Below are 25,179 nucleotides of genomic sequence, written 5' to 3'. Positions count from 1 at the left end.
GTCCTCAGCAGGTGGAGTTTTGGCAGTGGGCTAGTCTGGAGCATTGAGCTGTGTTAACATGGTGACACAAAGGAAAACAGCAGTGACCTTAGCAAAGGCGTGTCATACCTGAACATGTTGCTGGGGTTCAGAGCAGCCAGCCAGTAGCTGTAGGAGTTGGTGTAGAAGTTGCAGGTTCCTCTTTCATGACACTCAATGAAGGGGAGCTTCCTGAAGTGTTCTAGACAGGACCCGGGCGAGGCCAGAGGCTGACCCGACCCCTCCGCCCCTGCTCCTGTTTCCTGGGGAATCAGTCACAACTGGGGTCAAAGGTCAGAACAATGGTTCATCCACTGCGACGCTGGTTTGGTACTTTTGAGAACTGTTTTTATTTGCTTATTGTACCTTAAAAAGCTGCAGATATGAAAACATGAGCTCACCATCACAAAGGAGTAACCCGTCCAGAGCGAGACCCAGTTGGTGGGACAGGTGGGAATCATACTGGTCTGACTGTGGACGGCGATCACTGTGGAAGCTCTGGCCTCACACACAGAACACCTGCGACATGAGAAGCAGCGCCCCGTGAACACGTGTCGCCCGGTGCGTCACATGTTCACGAGTAGAGAAACATCGGTGTTGGTGAAGTGTGCGGCTGTGTTTTACCGGCTGATGTAGTTGCTCAGTGACTCGTTAGTGACGAAGGGCAGCCCTTCTGCCACCAGTTTATCTGTGGACAACCAGTAGGACAAGTCGTTGTGTGCGGCATACAGACAGTTCTGCCCAGGGCTGCAGATCAGGAAGGGCATGGTGGTAAAGCGCCTCAGACAACTACCTAACGTACCTGCAGAGAGAAGGACGTGTTATTTGATCCCTCTTGGGTCTCCAGTTGTGCTGCAGATTGAAAGTATTCAAACTCTGGATGAGGTCGGCACACCCATCAACTTTAACAGGTTTTTTCCCACAATGTTTCATATGAATGATAGAAAACGTAAGCAGGGTCTTGAATTACCCAGGTCTTGTCCGTGAGCTCGACTGTTGCCGTTGATGAACAGCAGCGAGTAACCCTCGTATATGAGTTTTGTTTCTTCAGGACATTTTGGGATGTCGGTTGTCTGGCTGTGTCGGGTGAACAGGAAGCTGATCTTTTCAGGTGATGCTGACATAGTACCCGGTGTACCCCGAGAACCTTTAAAGCCGACTGGACCTTGTGGGCCTGGACAACCTAAAACACAGAGGCAGTGAGCAGTCTCAGAGCCACCACAGCAGTGATCTGCAGCGCTTAGTGTAGATACATGGGCAGAGATGTTAGTGCGTTGTATGCGGTGGTAAAGCCACCAAACCTTAAATTAAAATTAGGATTCTGTCCCTCTGGGCACATATGAGTAAAGACTCCTTACAGACAGAGCAGACAGCAATCACAACACATTCACATGTACCTCACCGCTCACTATGTAGGTCCTTCAGGTAGACTGAGAGAAATGTGCCATTACGTCACTACGTTTATTTGTTTTGGGTTTGTTTTTTATCCGCTCACCTTCTATAAACGACAGCAACAAGACGCAACATTAATTAACTGCAGGGACCTCTGTTACTGCTGGTTACAGCCACACCGCATCCATGTACGTCCTGTACCGGCAGTTTCAAGTCTCTGTTAACCTCGCCTGCTCCTGCCAGAGTCGTTTCCTCAGCAGGTATATCACTGCGTGAGGAAAGTCTATTTGAATCATGAACAGGTTGGAGGCACAGGTGTAGATTTTCCCCATTACATCACATTAACTTAGCCGGCTGATTTTCCGACTGTTCGGGAACATCTGCTGGGAACGCTAAGGGCAGCTAAGCTGTTTTGGCCAGCACAGACTTCCTGTTTGCGGCCAGTGTTGGTCAAGTTACTTGAAAAAAGTAATCAGTAACTAATTACTGATTACTTCCCCAAAAAAGTAATCCCGTTATTTTACTGATTACTTATTTTCAAAAGTAATTAATTACTTAGTTACTGAGTTACTTTTTAAAAACACGATTTACAACCTGAAGAGGTGATAAAGTGATAGATCTTTCAGCCCAATTCTACTTTTTCTGCATAATCATCATACAAAATGTAATCAGATGGAAAAGTCTCTTTTTAAAACTTGTTTTATTAGTTTTAATCTTTTAACTTTATGCATCAAGCAAACATTTAATTATCTGCAACATTCTCTGACTGGAAGAAATTAGTTTAACATTTAAACCTATTTTCTGCACATTCCAGCTCATAAAATAAAATATTTTTGTGTTTACACTCAGTCTTTCAAATAGATGCAAGTAAAACACAGCAGAAAATAAATAAAGTCAAAGACTCAGCGGTCCTGTTGCTCTATTTTCACCTGTAAAGCAGGAGTGGGGCAGGCGGAGGGTTACCCTGGTGCAGGTGTGCCGCGGTCAGTGGAAGAATCCGCGAGTTTCTCTGTGAGTTTCCCATTACGTCGTAGCTACTCGGTGCTTGTTGGAAGTTTAGGGGTTTTTTCGCTGTAAAAAGAAGTTTTCTTCCCATGCACAGCGGACACTCATGTTTTTGTCACTTTTTATGGAATCAAACTCAAAGTAAGGTCAGTACTTCCACGCTTTAAACGCCGCACGCTCATACTCTCTCTGCACTCATTGTTGATCTGCACACAGCTGTTGTCACTAACGGCGCACTCGCTTACGTCACTGTCGTGAGACATTCTAGCAAAATAGTCCGGTTTTAGTAACGCAGTAACGCAGCGTTCCTACGGGAAGTAACGGTAATCTAATTACCGTTTTTGCAATAGTAATCCCTTACTTTACTCGTTACTTGAAAAAAGTAATCGGATTACAGTAACGCGTTACTGCCCATCTCTGTTTGCGGCTAAGTCTGAATTTTGACAAAACGCTGTGGAAGGGTAGAGTGGGGTCATGTGAACCATCTACTACATCCACCAAGGTCTTGAAGTTCAAATGAACGATTTACTCGTCTTATATGTTTGACTTGTAAAACATATACAATGAAGAACTGTGTGAAAGTTCACCGAGTGACACAAACCACAGCTGCGTAACAGGATCAGCGGGTGAAACAACATCAAGAAAGTCCATTCAGTGTAGAAAACATCAGGATTCTTTCCAGTTGAATTATTGCTGGAAAATGTTGTTTTATGCCACAAACTCTTCACACTCACATTCACTCTGCAGCATTTTGAGTATTTCTAGCATTAAACTTGTGTTCAGTGTTAATGTCGGACATTTCTTACCTCTTGTTCCGGGCACTCCTCCATCTCCCTTTTGTCCTTTTATCCCAGGGCCTCCAGTTTGTCCTTTTTTACCCACGTTCCCACAGTGACCCTTCATACCTGCAGCCACAAACACAACATTGCTTCAGTTCACACTTTCACTGCTCGTACCTGAAGCTTGTGTCCTCTGGATCTCTCAGGACTCTCCAGGATCATGGAACACCCCCACAAGTTTCCCCCAGTTTTCCTTTGTTTTTAATTAAGCTAGTGTGACTGACCAGGCCGGGTTTGCAGGCACCAGAAGTTGCAGATCTCCTCCAACTTTTTCCACACTCACCTTTGGGGCCATGATTCCCAGGGGAACCTGGAAATCCTTTTTCCCCACAGGGCCCTGGCTCTCCAGGTGAGCCTTTGTCTCCGGGAAACAACAGTAACTGTCTGGTTGCATTTAGCCCCTTTGTTCCTGCAAGAGGTAACATTCAGTATTACATACAATACATGTGTCACCATGCAGGTGTGTGTTTCTGTGTGTTACCTTTTTGTCCAGGACAGCCCTGAGGTCCTGGTACGCCACATCCACCCGGCGGGCCTTTGTTCCCATTCATCCCTCAAAACACAAACGAAGAGCAGCTCTATTAATCGCTTCACCTTCAGATATCAATATTAGATCTTTTAATCACATGAATATATAAGAGAGCATTAGCACACAGATAGATAAGGGACAGAGTTTTGGTACAATAAGGTGCGCTTTCTCTTCCCATCACAGCTTCTGGTGACCATTTAACCGAAGCAGACTTTGCTTGCATGAAGTAAAAAGGCCTGTTTGCTGAACCTCTTGCTATGACTGTATGTTTCAATCTGAGAAATTAAAGAAATATCAGACGGACCAAACTATCACCGTATGCTGATGATGTCATTTTGTTAATTATAAGATACACAAATCACCTTTAGCTTAACTACATTTAATAAAACTAATGTGGACATATCTCAGGATGTGGGAAATCTCTGATGGACTGAACTTAGGAGGTAACTGGAAACCCCTTTAAAACCAGTGCCGTGGTACTGGGAATCCTACCTGACAAACCATCCTACCCGTCGTGTCTGTGTATGCACACAACACGAAATTCAGTGGCAAACCATCCCACCTTTGTGAATAACAGCTACAAGCATACTTTATAAGCTACAAGCATACTCTGATGGGCAACGTTAAGTGGCAAACCGTCATACCTACTGAAATTTGTGCTGCAATTACTCTGTGACAGCAGAAATGTGCATAAACTACTTACGGTAGGACGTTTTGCCAAAGTAGGATGGTTTGTCAGAACACTGTAACCTTCCAAACCCTTCAGTCATTGCATAGAAAGAACCTGACCTAAGTATTTCTGCAATACAGTTGATTGTTGAATTATTCTTGGTGTGGTTGCATATACCACAAGACAGATCCACACACAGCAGACATGAATACAGGATGTAACTGACGAGCCTATACAAGTAGAGCAGTGATCTTTAAAGTACTTTTCAGTGCAATGAGGAAGAGTCCAGAGGGGAACAGTCAGCGGTGATGGAGGTTCAATTCATTTTGAAAATGCATTATCCATACACAGAGGTTAAAGTGCATTTAACTTTCAGATTCTAGAATCATAAACTGAATTAACACGATGTTCAGCGCATATTTAAGAGTTGAATAACATCAGTGCCAGATTGGTGTCCATGCACCAACTCTTCTTCCTCATTCTGGTATGCAGATTTGTTGCTGTCAGAGATACGACCTACCACAGTGGTATCATCAGCAAACTGGTGCGCGAGTGTTGTGTGAATTTAAACAACCCACTTCCTACAGAAGGAACTGCAACTTTCTGTTCTTTCTACAGGAAGTGGTTTGTATTATATCTATCTAATAGACTCCAGTTTGTGCATGTAAATGGAGAGTCCTCTTCACACACTGAGGTTAATTATGGAGTTCCACAGGGTTCAGTGCTAGGACCAATTCTGTTTACATTATACATGCTTCCCTTAGGCAGCATCATTAGAAGACACAGCATACAAAAGAATAGAGTTTATTTTGAACATGTAAATATAAGAAGAAGAAAAATCAGAAAAACTTTGTTAAAGTGAAGATGTCAGGTTGTCAGGAGTATCTCATATCCACAGTGTTTTCTGACAATGTTGCATTTTATTCTGTTGTATTGTGTACACCATCTTATTCTTATTATCTTATCCTGTTCCAGTGTTTTCTTAATTTTTGCTGCTGTAACTTTGCACTGGCCACTTTCTGCTGTGACACAACAAATTTCCCAAGTGTGGGACTAATAAAGGTTATCTTATCCTACCTGATCTCATCTTATGCTGCCAAGCTGTTCTTGCCCAGATGATAACTGTGGACACTGACTGAAAGTAGACGGAAGGCTAAACATCCAAAAATGAAAAAGTCTAAACAGTTACTTTAACGTGGTGAAAGGGCAGCTGTAAAACCTACAGCTGTGCTTAATGTCACATTCATTCTGGGATATATGTGGAATTATATTTACGTCTTAATAAAAGCACGAGCTAAAAAATAATCAGAGCAAATCATAAAAGAAGTTTCGAGACAACTTCTCTGTGCGCACGGCTGCTACGTGTTGAGCATTTACATGCGAGGAATTTAATTGCACCCATGAAATGAAATTATTTGCTAAAATTATTTTTTACTTGCACATTTGTTATGACATAAATATAATTCCATAGATATATGCACACTCTGAGGACATGAAATGAAACAGCATTGTGAAGCTGCAAACAGCAAACGTGGAGTGATTATTATTTCAGTCCTTACCAACAGGTCCTCTGACACCTACATCGCCCTTCCTGCCTCTGGGTCCTTGTGAGCCTGGTGGGCCACATGCACCCTGTAAAACCACAAAAGCAGCTGATGGTTTTTAATACTGTCATATTAACACTCCTTACTCTGTTTGATATAGACAAGTTGAATTTGAATTCTTTGTAGTGCAGTGCTAGAAAACCCCACATGGGGGCAGTCTCTGCTTGGTAACAGTCAGCCTCAGCGAGCTGTTAAAGATGGGGTGGACTGAGAACACTTCAAACTGCGTTTCCATTTGTTGTGGGCGTGTCCCTGACTTCTGATTTGTTGATTAAATGTAAATTTAGGGTAATAAACTATTCAAAAAACAAGCATGTGGTATGCTAGCTAGCTAACTCCTCATTTATAACAGGCATTAGCATGGACAGCTATAATGGCTGCGTGCACTGCAGCCAGGGGTAGTAATAAGTAGCCCAACATTTCACCATTACTATAGTTAATATTGATTATAATATTTATTAGTATAATTATTTTTCTGATGAGCAACAGTTGGTTCTTTATTTTTTTTAAATATATTTGCAATCATCTACTTTACATCCCAGGAAACATTAAATGGGTCTAAATTTATAAAGAATGGGTCCCCCTGAAGAAAGGGCTATACTAAAAACATCTGACCTTTGACCTATGACCATGAAGCGCTGCATAATAAGATTGTATGTTATTACTAGGGGTGTAACGATACACAAAGTTCACGGTTTGGTTCGATACTTTGGTGTGACACCAAAGTATCGAAAAAATATCGACCCGTGACGGGTCGATATTTTTTCGATACAAAAAAATGTTCATGCTTTTTTAATTTGTCCTTTATTAAAATTATAAATATATATTTTAACTCAAAAGTACAGTTTTTAAATTTAATGTTGCTGAAACAACAAAGTAATAAAAAAATAAATCTATCTGATTGAGGAATCACTCATCTTTGGAAAAGAGAGTTTATTACAGAGAAATGGCTCTTTCAAAATAAAAGCTATACTATCCGCTTCTTCTGGGCTATATTCTCAGCAGCATATTAAACATATCAGGTCCCCATAAGGAGAATCCTGTGCTAACGGCTGTCTAAATGACTCGGGTAAAGTTTGTAGCATGCGTGCTTGTTGTCTGCTTCCACTTGTCTTTGCACTAAGATGATGTCGGAGTAAATGTGCAGTCATATTCGTTGTGTTCCCACTAGTGCTGTCAGCGTTAATCTGAAATGACGTTAACGCCACAACACGGCAAATCTCCGTTAACGAGCTACCGCGGATCGCCCCGTGTGTGGGGCTAGACGGCATCAACACGTTAACGAGCTAACTGCACTAACGCAGTAGTTCCCACCCATGTAATTGAGCATTGCGTGGCACATCCGGGATACCACCACCTTTGGTCTTCATGTGACATACTGTCGTCACATGAAGACCAAAATAGTTCCAAAGGCCAGATCTGAATGAGGGTGGGGGAGGTTCAGTTTGCCATGTTGCAACGAGCTTAGCTTCTGTCTTGCTAGCTTGTGCTGCGCTCAGTGGATCTGCGCTCGACAGTGCAGCCTAGGCGGAGTAGTCGAACGCAGATTCACTGAGCTCTCAACACAGACAGCATCGTCAGAAGAAAAGTTGATAAAATAAATTTAAAATTTTGTATTGTTTGAAACGCGTACCGAACCGAAAGCCCTGTATCGATCGGTTCAATATCGATACGAGTATCGTTGCACCCCTAGTTATTACCTGTACCCACATGATTGGAACAGAACTGGCTGAAACCTTTGGCCTGGCTATAAGCTTTAAAAACAGCTTTAACACAGATGTTAAACTGTATTCATGCAGCATGTGATTTTGTGAAACTTTACGACGTCATGGTGATGCCAGAGGACATTACATTGAAAAAATGTTAAAAATGTGTCGTACAGCTCTCTCTGTGGTTTCTTGAATGTTTTTAAGGTCAATTTGGATCTTGAGTGCTAAAAATGAATGTCAAGGTTAAATGCTGAGTGAACCCAGGTACTCGTGTTTGTGGTGATTATAACGTTTTTACTGATTCTCACAGTTTGTATCACCTGATTTTAGCCCAAATGAAAGCAGCTCGAGCTCCCTTTGGTATCTAGCATCACACAGATTTGGACACTAGACTGCTGACAAACAGATTCTGAACGAACTGCTTCCCGTAATGTTTCTGTGTACTGACCAGCTGGCCTTTTGGACCACTGTCTCCATTGGAACCAGGTTTTCCTGCGATACCTGGTGTTCCTTTACATCCCTTATCCCCTTTGAAACCAGGACCTGGAGGACCAGGAGGGCCCTTACAGCCAGGTGGACCTACAAAAGGACAGAAGATGTTGTTTACACCAAGTTTAGTAATCTGGGAAGTGCAGACATCCTGAAAGTCCTCTGCAAATCCAGCACTTCTGAGTATGTTTGTCTCTCCACACTGTGGGAAACTATAGCTGCATCTAATTAGTCGCACTTGAAGAAAATGCAACTCTCAAACACAGAAAAAAATGCTAAATCCCCCACAGTAGCCTCTAAATCATTTCCCTGACGAGACTTCTAATGTGTCTCATCACCTTTTGGTCCTCGACATCCAGCCGGTCCTATTCCACCTTTGCCTCCTGGAAAGCAGACTCCTTCCGTACCAGGAAGACCGGGAGGGCCAGGTGGTCCAGGAGGTCCGGGGCAGCCTGGATTTCCTGTTGGACCAAATGGCCCAGGAGGTCCAAGGGGACCGGGAGGACCCTTCTCCCCGGTACACCCTGAAGAGACCAGAGGAGACAGCACCGTGTTTTTCTTCTTCTTTAGCTCTGACTGAACACTAAACACAGGATTTGATGACAGGACTCACCAGGTGGACCTTTCTCTCCATCTCGTCCCGGAGGTCCAGGCTTAGATGCTGGGAAAAGAAACAGGTTAGGAAGTAACACCGAAACTGATGCGTTTGATTCTGTGAGAATTAAAGGTATGACTGTTTACTATCTCTGAGGTCTGGTCCCTGGATTCTGGTCTCTGAGTTTTGGGGGTTTTGTTAAAAGTTCATTCCAGGGCCGGTTCTAGACGGGCATATATGAGGGGGCAGATAGAAATGTAAAGGGGGCAAATGGTGGCAACAGAGGAAGGAAAGTGGTGGGGGTGGTTGTGGGGTGCTCTAGGTCATCGGTCCAACCTTTTCTGCACCACGGACGGTTTAATGTCAGACAGTATTTTCACGGACCGGCCTTTAAGGTGTCGCAGATAAACACAACAAAATAAAACGACGAGACAAAAACTGCTGTTTTGTAAAAATACTAATAAACGTGAATTCACTGCGTAACTGTGTAACTTTATTAGCAGCGTCCTCCTGAAATGCGCCAACAACACTAAGAGTAACGTCCTCCTGTCTGCCCTTTAATGCTCTCTGGTTGCTATGGTAACGCATAAATATTTCTTTCAAAATAAGACGCACGACTACAACACGGGAAAAGAACCAGGGAAACCAAGTTAACGATAAAAACCATAAATTTCACACCAAAGCCTCAACTCTTGCGGGCCCGTACCAAACGACTCACGGGCCGTACCGTTCCGTGTCCCGCGGGTTGGGGACGCTGCTCTGGATAACTGTTTTTGTCATGTATGCACTTTGTCAGGTCTCCACCCTAAAATCTGACCAACGTAGCTCTTAGTGTCACTGAGGCACGCAAACCCGCCTGACCATGTTAAGGTTTCAATCCGTCAGGGGGCAAACTGAAAAATAAAACAACCATAATTGAAATAAAATCTTCCTCATCAGATTATAAAGACTACAACATGACATTTACCTTAATTGGATGGCCTATATCAAATATAACAACTGCCAGTATTAACAAAACTATAAAGGGTTGGAATGGTAATAAAGAAATTATTCACCATCTATTTTCCTACAATTCTCAAATTAATTTGTAGAACTTTTTTTTTCTTGTTTTTTGATGGGTTTTCTAGTAATGAGTGTGTTTTACTATCCTGTGTTTTGGTTCATCGTTTCTATTCATTCCTGTGGATTTGGTTCCTTCTGGGTTTGCTGCTCTCTCATTTGTCTCTGTCTTTGTCCTCTTGTGTTCTCATTGGATAACAGTCTTCTTCCATGTTTATTTTCTTTGTGTTGCTTTCTGTTCATGGTTTCGCTCATGTTTTGCATTCTTTGCTTCAGTGAAAGCGCCATTTTCTTGAATAACCTGCTGTGCATTTGGGTCTGGCGCCTGTGTGGAGGTGGCAGGGTAAAATTTCCCCTACCTCCCATCGCTCCTTTCTCTCCAGGAGGTCCAGGTATCCCATCCTGTCCCTGATTTCCTCTTGGACCAGATGGGCCAGAAACTCCAGGTGGCCCAGTGTTACCTAAATATGAAGACATAATTCATGCACAGTGGTCTGTTCTTCGGCTTAAGGCAATAAAAAACAGACAGCAAAGTGTATATTGGAACACTGCTGATGTACCTTTGAGGCCAGGGGGACCTGGACAGCCAGGTTTTCCTTTAGGACCATCACAACCTTTTTCACCAGTGGACCCAGGAGGACCTGAAACAAACAGTCAGGGTTTGATGTAGCTTTTAGTAATGTATGCATGCATGCATGCATACATTACTAAAAGCTACATGCATGCATGTATGTATGCATGTATACATGCATGTATGTCTTTTAGAACACTTTATTAAAAAAGTGACTCAAGAATTTCTATGTGTATCTCTCCATCTCTCCATCCATGAATCACACCTTTGCTACCAGGTAGTCCAGTGGGTCCTATAGGGCCACAGGGGCCACTGACTCCTGGGGGACCGAACAAGCCATTGTTTCCTGGTGGTCCCTTACTACCTGGAGGTCCTGGAAATCCTGGACTTCCCTGAAAGGACAGATCATTCACTCTGGCAAGTATTATCCCAATGATAAATACATAAATATGTCAGCTTTGTAGGGGTGGGGTTTTTTAAAACGCTTATAATTTGCTTTTTGTATGGATAAAGAGAATCAGCCAATCAATTCTGTAAAATACTGGATATGAAAACACTGATTGTTTTTTAGCCGCTCATTGTCTCCTCTGTGTGTGTACAGTTTCTAGGCCGCTGAGGTGAAACACAAACAAAACCAAAGTTTATTTTTTATGTTAGTCTTCAGGATTCAAGAGTAAATGACCTGCTTATGTGCTTAACATGCAGGCTAACTTGTACATGTTGGAATACCTTAATGACAGAAACAGACTATTAAAAACTTTCACATTAATGATGAAAAGCATAAATTACCACTCTCAGCTGGTTTTGGAGTAATGCCCCAGATTTGTTTTTGAGTTCTATAATTAACGTCTAATTATGGGTCGCGTCTCTAAAAGCTATGACCACAATCAGCGTCAAGGGGCAGCCCTGGCATGGCCCGACCCCCACCAGCACTGGGACCGACCGGCTCGTAGCAATGGGCCAGACACGATCCTGAAGCAGCGAGCCTAATGAAGCAGTGGCGCGACCAACCTCGTCAGACCTGAACTCTTCCATGGCATAATTTTAATTTCTGTTTGATATTTGGGCTGATTGGGACCTGATGAATGTAAAAACAAAGAATCACCAGATTTTTTTCCTAATTTTCCTAAACTTTCTGAGAAAAATTAGCTCCACATCTGAGGACATTTCAAATTTTGATAGAACAGTGGCAGCATAACGTCCTGGTAAGTGGACATCGAGCTCATGTAGAGAAACATGTTTGTTGTGATCTAATGTTGTGTAATGTCCACGTATGTGGACCCGGGTCCCAGGAGGTTAAGGAAGAAACGCAGTGCGTGAATAATAAGATGTGTATGATCGTTTCAGTTGAAGACGCCCACTGCAGCGAACCCTGCACTTACCTGGGATAAGAACAACTGCCATCATAAACGGCTTTATGAGGAAAATATTTTATACTATAACCAATATCATATGAACTTCAAATTATATGCACCTTATCTCCTGGATATCCTTTAGATCCTGGTCCAGGTGGACTAGGTTCTCCTTTACACCCTTTAGGTCCATCGTATCCTTGACTTCCAACTGCACCGGGAGGACCACAGCGTCCAGCACAACCTTTCTGACCCTTCAAACCTGGAGAGAGAATATCATGTTTTCCTCTCCTTTCCTAATTAAAACTGAGAAACACTGCAACAGAAAAATAGATGGTTTATGTTTCTTCACTCAGGCAGGGGGACGTTACCCGGTGCCCCTATTTTTCCTTTGTCACCACGGGGTCCACAGCTACCAGGAGGACCTTTGCTTCCATCTCTACCAGGGTCACCAGGAAGTCCTGATAAACACACACAGTTGTTGTTGATAGTCATGCAGAATCAGAAGAATCTTTCTTTGGTGTCTGACACGGCTTCACATTTCAAGACTGCATGACAGGGAGCGACAACATGCCAGCACGAGTGTCATGTTAAAAACCATTTTTGGAACACAGAGTGAGGTGCATATCCTTCACGGGCTCCCACACAGTGTTGGAAGAGAAGATTTAGGCTTAGTGGTTCCAGCAGTCAGTGTTAAAGCTGGTGATGATTGACTGGATGCTCATTTTGGGCAACTCGAGGTCACCTTGTTAGGGTCGGGGTTAACCCTAACCTAACCCCTCTCTCTTTCAGATACAAAGGAATTACAGAGAGAATACACTTTGTTTGCAACGCTCACAAACTTCCTAACATGACAGTTCACCTTGAGGCCCACAGTTCCCAGTTCGACCCTTGGTTCCATCTTGGCCTCGTGGCCCGGAGAAGCCCTTGTCTCCTTTATCACCAGTGAGGCCTCTGAGCCCTGACAGTAAGAAAGGAAGAAGGCAGGTCAGTGTAATGAAGGCACATCATCTGACAAATTAAAGAAATCATATACAGCAAATGTGTTAATCAGTGAGCTGTAGCAGTACTCGTGTTAGTGTTTGCAGGTTAGTGTTGTAAACTCAGCTAACCACTCAGAGATCGTAACACCATAAATAACATTTCAACACTAAAGAGTGATGCTCAGTAGAACAGAACAGATTACCTGCTAAACCTTTCTCTCCAGGCTCTCCAAAGATCTCAATGTTTGTCTGAAGTCCTTTTGGTCCAGTTTCTCCTTGGTCCCCCCGAGGCCCCGGAGCCCCCTGAGAGCCACAGAACCCATTTGCACCCGTCTGGCCTGAGAGGCAGAGCAACAGAGAAGGGTCAGACAGACAGACAGACTTTTGGTGAAAATAACCGACTCGCCGGTGGCTAAATGAAACCTGTTGGTCCTGGTCGTCCAGGCTCTCCTGGTTTCCCGTCATCCCCTGGAATCCCAGGTGGTCCCGGAGGACCAACGTCCCCTCTGATCCCTAAAAAACAAACATATGTTGATATTGTTATTCAATATTGTTTCATTTGCCCAAACATTTATCTTTACACTATTGTTTCATTTATATTAACAATCAAAAACTTTACTACCAGTCTAAACATGCACAAGGTTCATGGGTTAGAGTTTTTTACCAATGGGACATACTCAAATAAAGACGCTATGAAAACTGAACTGTGAGGCTAAAACGATTCGTTGTAAGGGGAACATCGTCTGCTTTCTGAATCCAACCCTACCCTTCAGCGGGTCACCAGCACTCTGGTATAGGTGGAGATCAAAAATGTAGTTTTAGTCCATCTTTAAACTACTTTTTCCCATCAAACTTTTCACTGACAAAAGACACTAAACTAAACTTGAAACATGCACCATGAATCTGTCAGAAAGTTTGAACTCATCCAGAAACACTCATATCACAGATAGAACCGAGCAACACAGGTTATGCCTCCTCACCTGGGCTTCCTGGCTCCCCATCACTACCTCTCTGACCTTGTGGTCCCATCGCTCCTATAGGTCCTGGTTTTCCAGCATCCCCTTTGGACCCAGATGGCCCCTGAATCCCCAACACTCCTGTGCCAGGCCGCCCAGCATCTCCCTTCAAACCTTTTGGGCCTCGGCACCCTAAAGGACAGGACAGTATCAGAGCAGATCTGTTTCTGTTTGGTGACGTCAACTCTACCCAGACTAGCTGTCAGATGTGATACCTGGAAATCCAGTGAAGCCCGTCGGTCCTGGCTCTCCATCAGGTCCAGGAGGTCCAGGTATACAGATTCCAATAGCACCAATGGGACCAGCTGCACCACACAGACCTCTGTGACCTGAGAAATACTTCACCTCAGTTTAGGTGTAAATGAACTGACTGTATTTCTTTTTTGGAGGTTACCCTACAGCATAATGACTGGCTCTGGACATTCATTTGAGTATTTTCCCGTTTCTTAGAGAACCACAGAATCATCTACAGACAGTTCCTCTTGATCTTGCTGTGAAACATAATTTGTTGCTAACCAGTTCGAGTTGGATCACTTCATGGGTTAACTACCTTTGGATCCTGGCAGACCAGCTTGTCCTGGTGGTCCTGGCTCTCCATTTATTCCTTGAGGTCCAGGGTCACCTGGAGGTCCTACAGAGCCATCTTCTCCCTGAAGTCCTGACTGACCGCTTGAGCCTGGAAAACCAAAACCCTTTTCCCCCTGAGACCACAGAGAGCAGCAGGACAGGAAACCAGTAAATGACATTTCTAACCAGTTGGCAAACAATGATTCATATAATCTTCTGATCTTCTTCTGATATATTCACCTTATAAAGAAGTTATTTAATCAGCTCTTAATAAGCGTGAGCTGAATTAGTCTGAACGCCCAACAAACCAACACGCGACAGATAATAGTTCATTACAAACGTCAGAAAACCAGCTTCCTGACACGATGACAGCAGTACTGTTGCTTATTCAAATCACTGGTCTCTGTTCAGAGTCTCCACGCTGACGCCGTCTTCCTTGCTAAACCGTAGCATCAGTTCTGGTGTTGTTACTTCTCCACGGCTGTGCTGACCGCCCTTGACCACCAGAGTGCAAGTGAGATTTAGCTTGTTTTCCCATCAATGGATATAAATCAAAATGATCATTCTTACTGAATTCATATTAAACGTAATCTTCCTTACTGTGTTGGTGCGTATATATAACCCACATAAGACAACGTATGAGTGACACGTCTGCCTTGAAATGAATGTTTGTTTGGGGATTAGCTGCTGACTCATCATCTGTTTATGATTTTTATGTTGGGAACTTTACCCTCTGAGGTCCACGTTACACCCTGCACATAAACATGGGAAGCACCGTCAGGGAAAACATATTTGAACCCCTGCTGATTTTATAAGTTTGTCCAGTGACGAAGAAACGACCCGTCAGACACGGAGAGTTGAGTTGATGCCAAAGAGCTCGAATTTGGTCTCATCTGACCACAATGCTTTCACCCGCCTCCTCTGAATCACTGAGATATTCAGTGGCTTCAAACAGGCCTGTGTGTGCGTTCTCCAGCAGGGCGACCTTGCAGACACTGCAGGATTTCGGTCCTTTCTACCAATTGTTTTCTTCGAGGTGGTTCTGGGCTGGTTCCACAAGCTTCTAATTATCATTGAAACTCCACGTGGCGAGATGTTGCGTGGACCTCGAGACTGAGGGAGATATTTTATGGTTCTTCCATTTGCTTTGTGGTGGTTTTGTAGCCCAGTCCAGCCTTGTCTAGGTCCACAATCTTGTCCCTGAAATCCTTGGAAAGCTCTTTGGTCTTGGCCACGCTGCAGAGTTTGGATAGATTGATTGCTTCTACGGGCAGCTGTCTTTCATACAGGTAACAAGTTGAGGCTCCCAGTGTATAAAATACACCTGGGAGCCAGAAATCTTACTGGTTTATAGAGGGTTCAAATACTTCCAAATATTTCCTTCATGAAAATGCAAATTAACTTGTAACTTTTTTGAAATTCATTTTTCTGCCTTCTCTCACTGTTCAAATAAACCTATCATTGAAACTATAGACGGATCATTTCTTTGTTAGTGGCAAACTCACAAAATCACTTCAGATAACGTTTCCCTGACTCTATGTTTTTAATTTGTCCTCCAACTGCCAAAACTTTGGAGAACAACCAACCTGAGGTCTCAGTGGTCACTGGTGACGACAACAACCACTTTTTGGTACCTTTATGGGTTTTGTTAAAAAAGCGTTGTGACGATTAGCACTGTTGCCCTGGAGTTGTCTTTATCTCTCACCAGCTGTGTTGTGTTTGGATCACACAGTTTGCCGAGGATGTTTGTTTATGATAACAACTTTCTGTTTGATTGAGTTACCTTTGGTCCCGGCATCCCAGGAGGTCCTGATGGTCCTGCTCGTCCTTTAATGCCAAAGCTAGGTAGACCGGGGGCTCCTGGGAAACCCTTCACTCCTGAGATAATATAGAAGTTGTTCACTAAAATGATGATAGCTGTTGTAACCCTGTGAGCTCAGAGCATCTAACTCTATGACATCATGGTTTTTGTTTTTCTCTTTGCTAAACTGTAAAACAGAGTTAGGGTTAGGAAGGAGGTTCATTCTCAACATTCAGAATAATTCAAGATTAGTTCATGTAAAAACTGTTCCTGAACTGACCTTTGACCCCTGGGAAGCCTGGAGGTCCCTGGACTGAAAATCCTTTATCTCCCTTTTCTCCCTTTGAACCACAAGCTCCTTTTGGTCCTTTAGGTCCCACGGCACCTGAGACCAGCAGAGGACAGGTGAATCAGAGTGTGCATCTCCAGCAGGTGGAATCGCGTGATGTGCTCTTTCTGAAACGCTGTAACCACATTTACGCATCTAATTCATCCACCGTTATCTCCTTCAGTGCCACGTGCCAACCTAACTCTAAGCAGATTCTTACTCTGGATGGCATTACCTCGGCCTCCAGTAACGCTGTGAGGAACCTTGGAGTCATTTTTGACCAGGACATGTCCTTCAATGCACATATTAAACAAATATGTAAGACTGCGTTCTTCCATTTGTGCAACATCTCTAAAGTTAGAAATATCCTGTCTCAGAGTGACGCTGAAAAACTAGTTCATGCATTTATTACTTCCAGGCTGGACGACTGTAATTCATTATTATCAGGAAGTCCTAAAAACTCCCTGAAAAGCCTTCAGCTGATCCAAAATGCTGCAGCAAGAGTCCTGACAGGGACTAGAAAGAGAGCAGATTTCTCCTGTTTTGGCTTCCTGTTAAATCCAGAATTCAAAATCCTGCTCCTCACATACAAGGTCTTAAATAATCAGGCCCCATCTTATCTTAATGACCTTGTAGTACCATATCACCCTATTAGAGCACTTCGCTCTCGCTCTGCAGGCCTACTTGTTGTTCCTAGAGTATTTAAAAGTAGAATGGGAGGCAGAGCCTTCAGTTTTCAGGCCCCTCTTCTGTGGAACCAGCTTCCAGTTTGGATTCAGGAGACAGACACTATCTCTACTTTCAAGATTAGGCTTCAAACTTTCCTTTTTGCTAAAGCATATAGTTAGGGCTGGACCAGGTGACCCTGAATCCTCCCTTAGTTATGCTGCAATAGACGTAGGCTGCCGGGGATTCCCATGATGCACTGGGTGTTAACAGACCTCTCTGCACTGAATCATATCGGTTTTTGATCTCTGTCTCTCTTCCACAGCATGTCTTTATCCCGTTTTCCTCCTTTGTAAGATCGTTCTTGACGTATGTTCTAAGTTCTGTGTTAGCGTTCCTTGAGCCCGGTTCCTTGGTTTCTCCTCGTCCCTGTGTTTCCTCCCTTCACGTTCCCGTGTTTCATTCATTCGTCTCCCCAGTCTGTCGTGTCTCCGTGTCTGTTTCTTTCCCAGTTACTTCCTGTTTTTTAAGGGTTTTTTCCTTGCCACTGTTGCCAAAGCGCTGGCATACATTGGCTCATATGATTGTTGGGGTTTTCTGTTTTCTTTGAATTACTGTAGGGCGTTTACCTTCCAACACAAAGCACCTTGAGGTAACAGTTGTGGTGGTTTGGTTCTATATAAAGTCACTAAAACATAAATGGACACATTTGTTTGTCTCACCTTCTGGTCCAGAGACTCCAGATAAACCTTTCTGTCCTTTCTGACCTGGATCTCCTGGAGAGGCGATCATATTTCCTTGTGCACCTTTTTCACCTGAAACAAGAAACAGACTGTTAGCTTTGCATCTGATCCCCCTCCTCTCAAATTCAGACTATTCCTGGGCAGATTTACCTTTTTGTCCAGGTTGTCCTCGCTCTCCATGGTCTCCCATGTTGCCTTTACTTCCTGGAGGCCCTGGCTCGCCAATACCAAGAGGTCCTGAAGGTCCCATCTGCCCTGTTGGTCCCCTGGGACCAGGGGACCCACACAAGCCCCTGTCTCCTTTTTGCCCCAGCGGTCCCTGAAGGAGAGAACAACAAACCATCTTCACAGAATCACACTTGACCCCAGAAACGGTTAAAACTTGATGGTTTCTTCCTAAAAGCCGCCATCAACAAGGCACTAACTGTGGCTCCATCTAGTGGTAGAATTTGAACATAACAACACAACATAAAGTGCTTTGAGGCAACAGTTGCTGTGAGTCGGCACTAAATAAATAAAATGTAAAAACGTTATAAACAGCAGGTGTTTGCGCTCTGCGCTGTGGTTAAGGCTCCGGATTTTAGAACAAATGTTTTAGCTGATCAAAGACGCACACGACTAATCCAAATTTACTGACTTGTACCAAACTGTGGGCTCTCCCCTCACACCACAAAGAGCCTTTTTGCCAGCTAGCAGCCTAAATACAACAAATGTTATTGGTTCTGCCGTCTTTACACACCAATGATTTTCATACTCTAAGTCAGAATAAAGTTTTATTATAAAATAGTGTTTCAAGTAAAACTAGATGAGGGTGGAGGCTATATTCTCCCTCATGCAACCTGCAGGGAGGACGCCTGTGTTGTAGTTGGGATCTAACTTTATGATTTTATGAATCCATCTGTGAATGTGGAACAAGGAGAGAATCATAGTCAGACGCAGTCTTATTATCAGTTCAGTTGGTTAACTGATACATTATTTTGTAATATATAGCAAAGCAGTACTGTGCAAAAGTCTTGAGTCACTCCCTGTTGTTTTCCTTGTTTTTGCAGGAAAATACGTGCAGAGATTTATTGAATTGTGCAAACATACAAAAAATTCCAATATATTAGACAAAAACTGAGCTTGTAGAGTTGAAACGAGCTTGAAAGTGAATATTTGTTATGACAGCCTTTATTCTTCAGCAGTGGGAACTCTAAGAAGCGAGGCTGCCATATCGCGCCGTCGGCCCCTCTGGCCAGCACCAGCAGGCGGCAGGTGAACGACCAGGACAGACAGAGCTGGGGATCGAACCGGCTACAAGATGAGCTTCCCAAGCCCCTGAACCACGGTCGCCCCGATAGTTCTCCAGGCTTCTCCAGGACATTCTCACATCTTTGGATGTTTCTGCCTGTCTGGATGAGCCCACGCTGCTTCAGTGATGCTGAGGTCCGGGCTCTGGGGAGGCCGATCCATGTCGTGTTGAATCAGCTTGCTGTGGTTTGGGATCATTGACGTGCTGAACAATGAAGCTGTGGCCATAAAGATGGTTCAGATGGTATTTTGTGGTGAATCGAAACCTGATGGTACTTTTCTGGACTCATAATTTCATCAATTCTGACAAACCTCCAACACGACTGGCTGATAATCAGCATGTTGCTCCTCTCCAGACCTGCTCTGTACAGGTGATGATGATTTGGATTCATGGTTTTCAGTCCAGTTCTCGTGACATTTTCATTTGTCAGAGTTAAGAGGCTTACAGAGAAAAAACATTCCTTTAAAAATGGTGATACAAAGCCGGTGAACTTTAAAATGTACAAGTCTGAATCCTTGCAAACAAAATCAAAAGAAATGAGACTTGAGGCACAAGACTTGTACATCTGATCCACACAAAGTAAAGTAAACTCCCTCAGTTACTTACAGTACTGAGTAAATACATTCGAGTCTGCGGCAGACTGAAGAAAACCGTGATTACTCACATCGTCTCCTTTTGCTCCCTGAAGACCTTTTGATCCTTGAACTCCTGGAGGTCCATCACTTCCCTGGGATCCCAGTTGTCCCGGATTTCCCTGTGATCCCTCCTCACCCTTCTGCCCCACCCTCGTCATGATGCCTGGGTCACCAGGAGGTCCTGGGAACCCCCGGTAGCCAGGGAACCCCAGTGAACCCTGATAACAAGTGAGGTTCAAACAGTATGTGAAACTGACTCACACTTACTCATAATTACAGGATCTACTGACAACAGTCAAAGTTTGAGGGTCCCGGAAGGTTTGGGTTCAGCCCATATGAAATCCAACAGTAGACGCTGAGGCGATCTTCACTCACCTGTGGACCAGGTTGTCCTCCAGGACCTTTCACTCCTTTGCCACCTTTAAATCCAGGAAAACCAGCTGAGCCTGGAACCAGACATCACAGAGGTAGACAGTTAAGATGAGTTATTTATGACATTATTATGTATTTAAAATATCATGGTTTCCATTGTGTGGCAGCTAGGATTATATCAAACAACTAAAAACTAACATTTCATCTGTTAGCTTGGCTAACACAGGTGCTGCTGTTCTTACCTGGCAGCCCGATATCACCTTTCTCTCCTTTTGTACCTGGGGGTCCAGGCTCAGTGGAATTAACAGGACAGGTAAAACACATCTGCCCCTTCTCACCTAGTAAACACCAAGCAGTCGGTTTTTAAATGAATCATGACAAACGCACCAGGAAGTCAAACTTCTTAGAAAATAAACAAAAAAAACTGTACTATGGAAAATATTTCTGGATTTTATTTAAACAGGTTTATTGTATCAGTAGTAATGAAGCTGTGATGAGTCTGGATGAAAAACCCGAGTTTATTTTGTGGTTGGCTTTGTCTCAACATAAACAGGACGAGTTTGGCACCCTTGATGTCTTTGGTTTGGCTCAGCTGTACTGAAAGAGATTTCTCAAGTTTTATTTTGGGTCTTCAAAAATCAAACATCTCATTCCCACCTCCATGTAGAAATTCTTCGCATTAAACCCTGATGTGAAACACGTGTCCACATCGGGCCAAACAAACATGGCGTTTATATCACATGACGCTAGGGATGGGTACCGGTATCCGGTGCCATGATGGCACCGGTTCTGACATAAACGGTAGTAACCAGACCAAAAAGCAGCGCACATTTCGGTGCTTTATTTCGGTGCTTTTTTTCCTGAGCTGTGATACACTTCTAGCCAATCATTTTACGTTTCCGAGGATAGTAGGCGGGGCCAGGTACGTACGTTCTGTTAGAGCAGAGCTACAGATTAAAAATGTCCAAGGTGAAGCGGTCAAAGTCTGGCTGTACTTCACAGCAAAAGATGCAAACTCAGCAGCAACAAGTGCTTTAAGCTGATACTGTGATACTGTCAAAGGAGGTAACACCTCGAATCCGATGAAACACCTGGCGACGCATAGCGTTTTTTTAAAAGCCGAGAAATGCGCCGTATTTGATAGCTTGCTGCGAGACCTCACACCGAGCACATCTACTGCGGGTGTGGTGCCTGTTATCGGACCCGGAGTTAGCAACATCCCCCAAAAACCCGAAGAGGAGAGTCCTGGCCCCTAGCCCTGCCAGTGTAGCAGAAATGATGAGGATGATGATGGCAGCAGCAGCCGTTCTTCTCTGCGTGAGTAGCTTAATGTTGTTCGTGTGTAATTTACGTTGAGTAGGCTAACCACGTTATTACATTAATGCATGTAAGGTGAACTAGCAAACATCATCATAGCTACATGCGGCTGTCTTCTTGTTTGATGGCAGATCTCCCTTCACCCTGGCCAAAAAGGCTAAAATGACCAAAGAAAAAGTGGAAAACAGTAAACATGAGAGGTTTTTGGACAAAGTTTGTGTTTTTTCCATTGTTTAAGCACTGCTTCCAGCCAAGAGTGATGCCATATATGCCCCATAGCTGCAGAAAAGGCTAACATTGTTATCTTTTTACAAAAAACCAGCTGAATCATGAGAGGTTTTTGGACCAAGTTTGTGTTCTCCATTCTTTAAGCACCGGTTGAGCACCGTTTAAGCACCGGCACCGTTTCAAAAGTACCGGTTTGGCACCGGTATCAGATAAAACCTAAACGATACCCATCCCTACATGATGCACAACTCCAGCTCTCTCACCCTTCTGTCCTCTCGTGCCTTTTTCTCCAAGATGTCCCATCGAGCCCTTCAAACCTTTAGGTCCTGGCAGTCCTGTGCCTCCCTCGAGGTAGTCTGGCAGTTACAAGAGACACATTAAACCAGACGGACTTTCAGCTGCTGGTAGTGCTGCGGTTCAGTAATGTACTCTTTTAATTTCTCGTCTTTATTCTCTTTAAGCTTCAAAGACAAACGTCAGAGGGTCTGGGATGCTTCCCTGAGGGACACCACATGTTTAAAATGAAACATCACCTGGTATTCCTGGTTCTCCGGGCTCTCCGATAGCACCCTGAAGTCCTGGCTTTCCAGTCAGGCCTGTGGGGCCAGCAGTGGAGGGGCCCTCTTCTCCTCGGTCTCCTTTTGGTCCAAATGATCCAGGTGGTCCCTGTATCCCCGGAGGACCAGGCAAAGGAACACCTGGAGTGAAGGATGGCAGACTGTCACCAAAGAACAGCTTCTGATAACCTTGAATATTATAAATTATTATATAATTTATATTTCTTTGTGCCTGAGTAAAGTGTCAGCCTTTAAAAAGGCTTTTATTTTGGAAACGGGCACCAGCAGCTATTTTTTTTTCAGCTGCAGCTAAACAGACAATATCAGACAAGACTGACGAAAACGGAATAAATTTTCATTTTATATATATAATATAAGGTGGTTCGGGCATCTGACAAGGATGCCCCCTGGGCGCCTCCTGGGTGAGGTGTTCCAGGCATGTCCCACCGGGAGGAGGCCCCGGGGCAGACCCAGGACACGCTGGAGAGATTATATCTCTCGGCTGGCCTGGGAACGCCTTGGTGTTCCCCCGGATAAGCTGGAGGAGGTGGCTGGGGAGAGGGAGGTCTGGGCCTCTTTGCTTAGGCTGCTGCCCCCGCGACCCGGCCCCGGACAAAGTGGATGAAGATGGATGGATATATAATAGATAATAATAATAATAATATATGTTTCCCACCAAGTGAAGTCTCACGGTTTCTCTGTTGAAATCTTTTTCATTTTGATCAAAACATTCCAAAAATATCAGCAATCAAATAAAGTTGCAGGAAATCTGGTGGATGTCGGGTGTAATCCATCCACTGCAGTTTAGCCAGCTTCAACTAAAAGACACTGTTACTTTCACCATCAGTCATATTCGGCAGCACAGGCCTGTTTTGGAGCGAGACCCCAGCAGAGCAACGCTGTAGCCAGACTAACGCAGCTTAGATACAAAGGTGGTCTCTGGATTAACACCATGATGGATTACATGAGGGACAGAGAGAGAGAATAGTCAGACTTTACCTGGCTCGCCCTTTTCTCCAGGTAAACCGATGTATCCTGAAACAGGTGAGAGAAAAAGTCTGAAATGATAGCGGCATGAACCTCTCAATGTAATCTGATTACAAACACAACTCAGGTCGTTGCTTTGACAGTCACAGAATATAAGTATATAACATACAGTATAATATAAATATAATATTTCATAAGTAAAACATTACTTGGGAAATGAAATTCACCTTGTACTCCAGAAGCTCCTGGGGGCCCCCGGGGCCCGGGAAAACCAGGCTGGCCTTTCAGATAAATCCTCTTCCACACCATCTGGTTTATAAAAAAGTTAAAAGTAACACAAACACAGATTATGGATTCAAAACCAAGCATCAACCTTCAGGGCTGAAAAATGAAGTCTGAAAACCTGCAGTTCCTCTAATGTCCAGTTGAGGCTGACTCCAAAACGGAGCCAGTCCTCATAGACTCAAGACTTAGTGCTTCACAGGCCCCGCCCCCCTTAGCAAGAAGAACCCCACCCCCGCGACTTGAAATAGTATCATTTCTCTATTGAATTGTTATTTTAAGTACATCTCTGCATGACATTGTTTCCTTATTAACTTTAAAGAAAACAAAAAAGGAAAGAAAAGCTGATCAACTTAAAACAAACTGTACCTTTATTAGAAAGTGCATGTACTAGTACTGCAGCTCTCTAAACTACATTTAACGTGCATCAGTTTGGCAGTGAAGGCGAGCGCTGCACACGCGTCATCACACCGGCATCCCACCTGTGGGGGTGGAGGGGGTGGTTGCCCCACTATTTGAGAAGGACTGCACTAACTTTAGACGATCTGGCAACTGTTCCTGTGATATGTACAGAAAAAAGAGACTCACATCTCCCGGAGTGCCCGGAGGACCACGGTCACCTTTCTCTCCCTGGAAACATAAACAGTACCGTAAAATGACACCGCACTGGCTGCAGCACTGCAGTAATGCAGTAATGCAGTAATGCATTCTGTGTCTCGTCCAGTACTCACCATGTCTCCATCGATACCTGGAGGTCCGAGAAACCCAGGATCTCCCGGGTCTCCCTGTAGACATACAGATTTAAACACAGATATATAAACTTGAATGTTTTTATAAGTGAAAGTTCTGATGTCTTTTATCATGACAAGTCCAACAAATTAACTAGAGCTGGTAGATAAAGGGACAGGGTTAGCATGGTCGTGGTAGCATCACGCTGTGGGCTGTTTGCTGCCAGTGCTTCTGGTACACTGCACACAGTGGATGGTATAATGAAGGAGGAGGCCTTCCTGTTTTATTTTGATAGTCTCAAGTGGGCCAAATGTTGAAAACAAACTGACTCAGCGGGTTGTTACCTGTTCTTCAAGCTCTCCACGGAGTCCATCCTTCCCTGGTTTACCCTGAAACACAAACATGTTCCAGGTTTATATTCCTATAAAGAACTGTGACTTAAAATTGAAGACTACATGTCTTTGTTGTTCCTACCAGGGAGCCAGTGTCACCTTTCTCCCCCTTCTCTCCTTTAATCCCCAACCTCCCAGGGTTACCCTGGAGGAGAAAACAAAAGCGCTCATCACTTAAAAATAAAAATTCACAGAATAATAATTTATAGTTTTTTTGGCTTAAAAAAAGTTTATGATTAGCCCAGGCCAACAATTTGACACTTACGCTACGACCAGGACAACCTTTTTCTCCACTGTCACCTGGTTCTCCCTGTAAAACAAAAGCACATCAGAGAAGCCCAAGAGAAACTGACAAAGTGACAGACAGACAAAGCGACTGACAGAGCGACTGACAGAGCGACTGACAGAGCGACAGACAGACAGACCCACAGAGCGACAGACAGACCCACAGAG

The 25,179-nt window shown here is 43.9% G+C and overlaps 1 protein-coding gene across 1 annotated transcript in view; it reads right to left on the bottom strand.

The window, feature by feature from the left end:
• col4a3 (collagen, type IV, alpha 3) overlaps positions 1–25,179 on the bottom strand; it is a 51,146-nt gene that overhangs the window by 2,805 nt on the left and 23,162 nt on the right. Inside the window, exons 15-52 of the mRNA XM_042223941.1 lie at positions 24,992–25,036; positions 24,809–24,871; positions 24,679–24,723; positions 24,337–24,390; positions 24,194–24,235; positions 23,551–23,632; positions 23,336–23,371; positions 22,313–22,477; positions 22,043–22,135; positions 20,477–20,572; positions 20,238–20,308; positions 19,892–20,080; positions 18,087–18,255; positions 17,916–18,008; positions 16,480–16,584; positions 16,182–16,276; positions 14,382–14,532; positions 14,047–14,160; positions 13,796–13,963; positions 13,239–13,328; positions 13,019–13,153; positions 12,695–12,793; positions 12,204–12,293; positions 11,955–12,094; positions 10,746–10,872; positions 10,470–10,550; positions 10,269–10,370; positions 8,869–8,916; positions 8,594–8,779; positions 8,215–8,345; positions 6,013–6,085; positions 3,736–3,807; positions 3,538–3,663; positions 3,222–3,320; positions 989–1,201; positions 643–820; positions 420–537; positions 109–281 (exon numbers count right to left, since the gene is read on the bottom strand). Of these exons, the coding sequence (XP_042079875.1) occupies positions 109–281; positions 420–537; positions 643–820; positions 989–1,201; positions 3,222–3,320; positions 3,538–3,663; positions 3,736–3,807; positions 6,013–6,085; positions 8,215–8,345; positions 8,594–8,779; positions 8,869–8,916; positions 10,269–10,370; positions 10,470–10,550; positions 10,746–10,872; positions 11,955–12,094; positions 12,204–12,293; positions 12,695–12,793; positions 13,019–13,153; positions 13,239–13,328; positions 13,796–13,963; positions 14,047–14,160; positions 14,382–14,532; positions 16,182–16,276; positions 16,480–16,584; positions 17,916–18,008; positions 18,087–18,255; positions 19,892–20,080; positions 20,238–20,308; positions 20,477–20,572; positions 22,043–22,135; positions 22,313–22,477; positions 23,336–23,371; positions 23,551–23,632; positions 24,194–24,235; positions 24,337–24,390; positions 24,679–24,723; positions 24,809–24,871; positions 24,992–25,036 (4,157 nt within the window). The remainder of the gene's footprint in view (positions 1–108; positions 282–419; positions 538–642; positions 821–988; positions 1,202–3,221; positions 3,321–3,537; positions 3,664–3,735; positions 3,808–6,012; positions 6,086–8,214; positions 8,346–8,593; positions 8,780–8,868; positions 8,917–10,268; positions 10,371–10,469; positions 10,551–10,745; positions 10,873–11,954; positions 12,095–12,203; positions 12,294–12,694; positions 12,794–13,018; positions 13,154–13,238; positions 13,329–13,795; positions 13,964–14,046; positions 14,161–14,381; positions 14,533–16,181; positions 16,277–16,479; positions 16,585–17,915; positions 18,009–18,086; positions 18,256–19,891; positions 20,081–20,237; positions 20,309–20,476; positions 20,573–22,042; positions 22,136–22,312; positions 22,478–23,335; positions 23,372–23,550; positions 23,633–24,193; positions 24,236–24,336; positions 24,391–24,678; positions 24,724–24,808; positions 24,872–24,991; positions 25,037–25,179) is intronic.

The sequence above is a fragment of the Haplochromis burtoni genome, unplaced genomic scaffold, assembly GCF_018398535.1.
Source record: "Haplochromis burtoni strain Fernald_Lab_line unplaced genomic scaffold, NCSU_Asbu1 Contig_123, whole genome shotgun sequence".
NCBI classification, from domain to species: domain Eukaryota; kingdom Metazoa; phylum Chordata; class Actinopteri; order Cichliformes; family Cichlidae; genus Haplochromis; species Haplochromis burtoni.
This window is presented reverse-complemented; position numbering and strand designations above follow the sequence as displayed.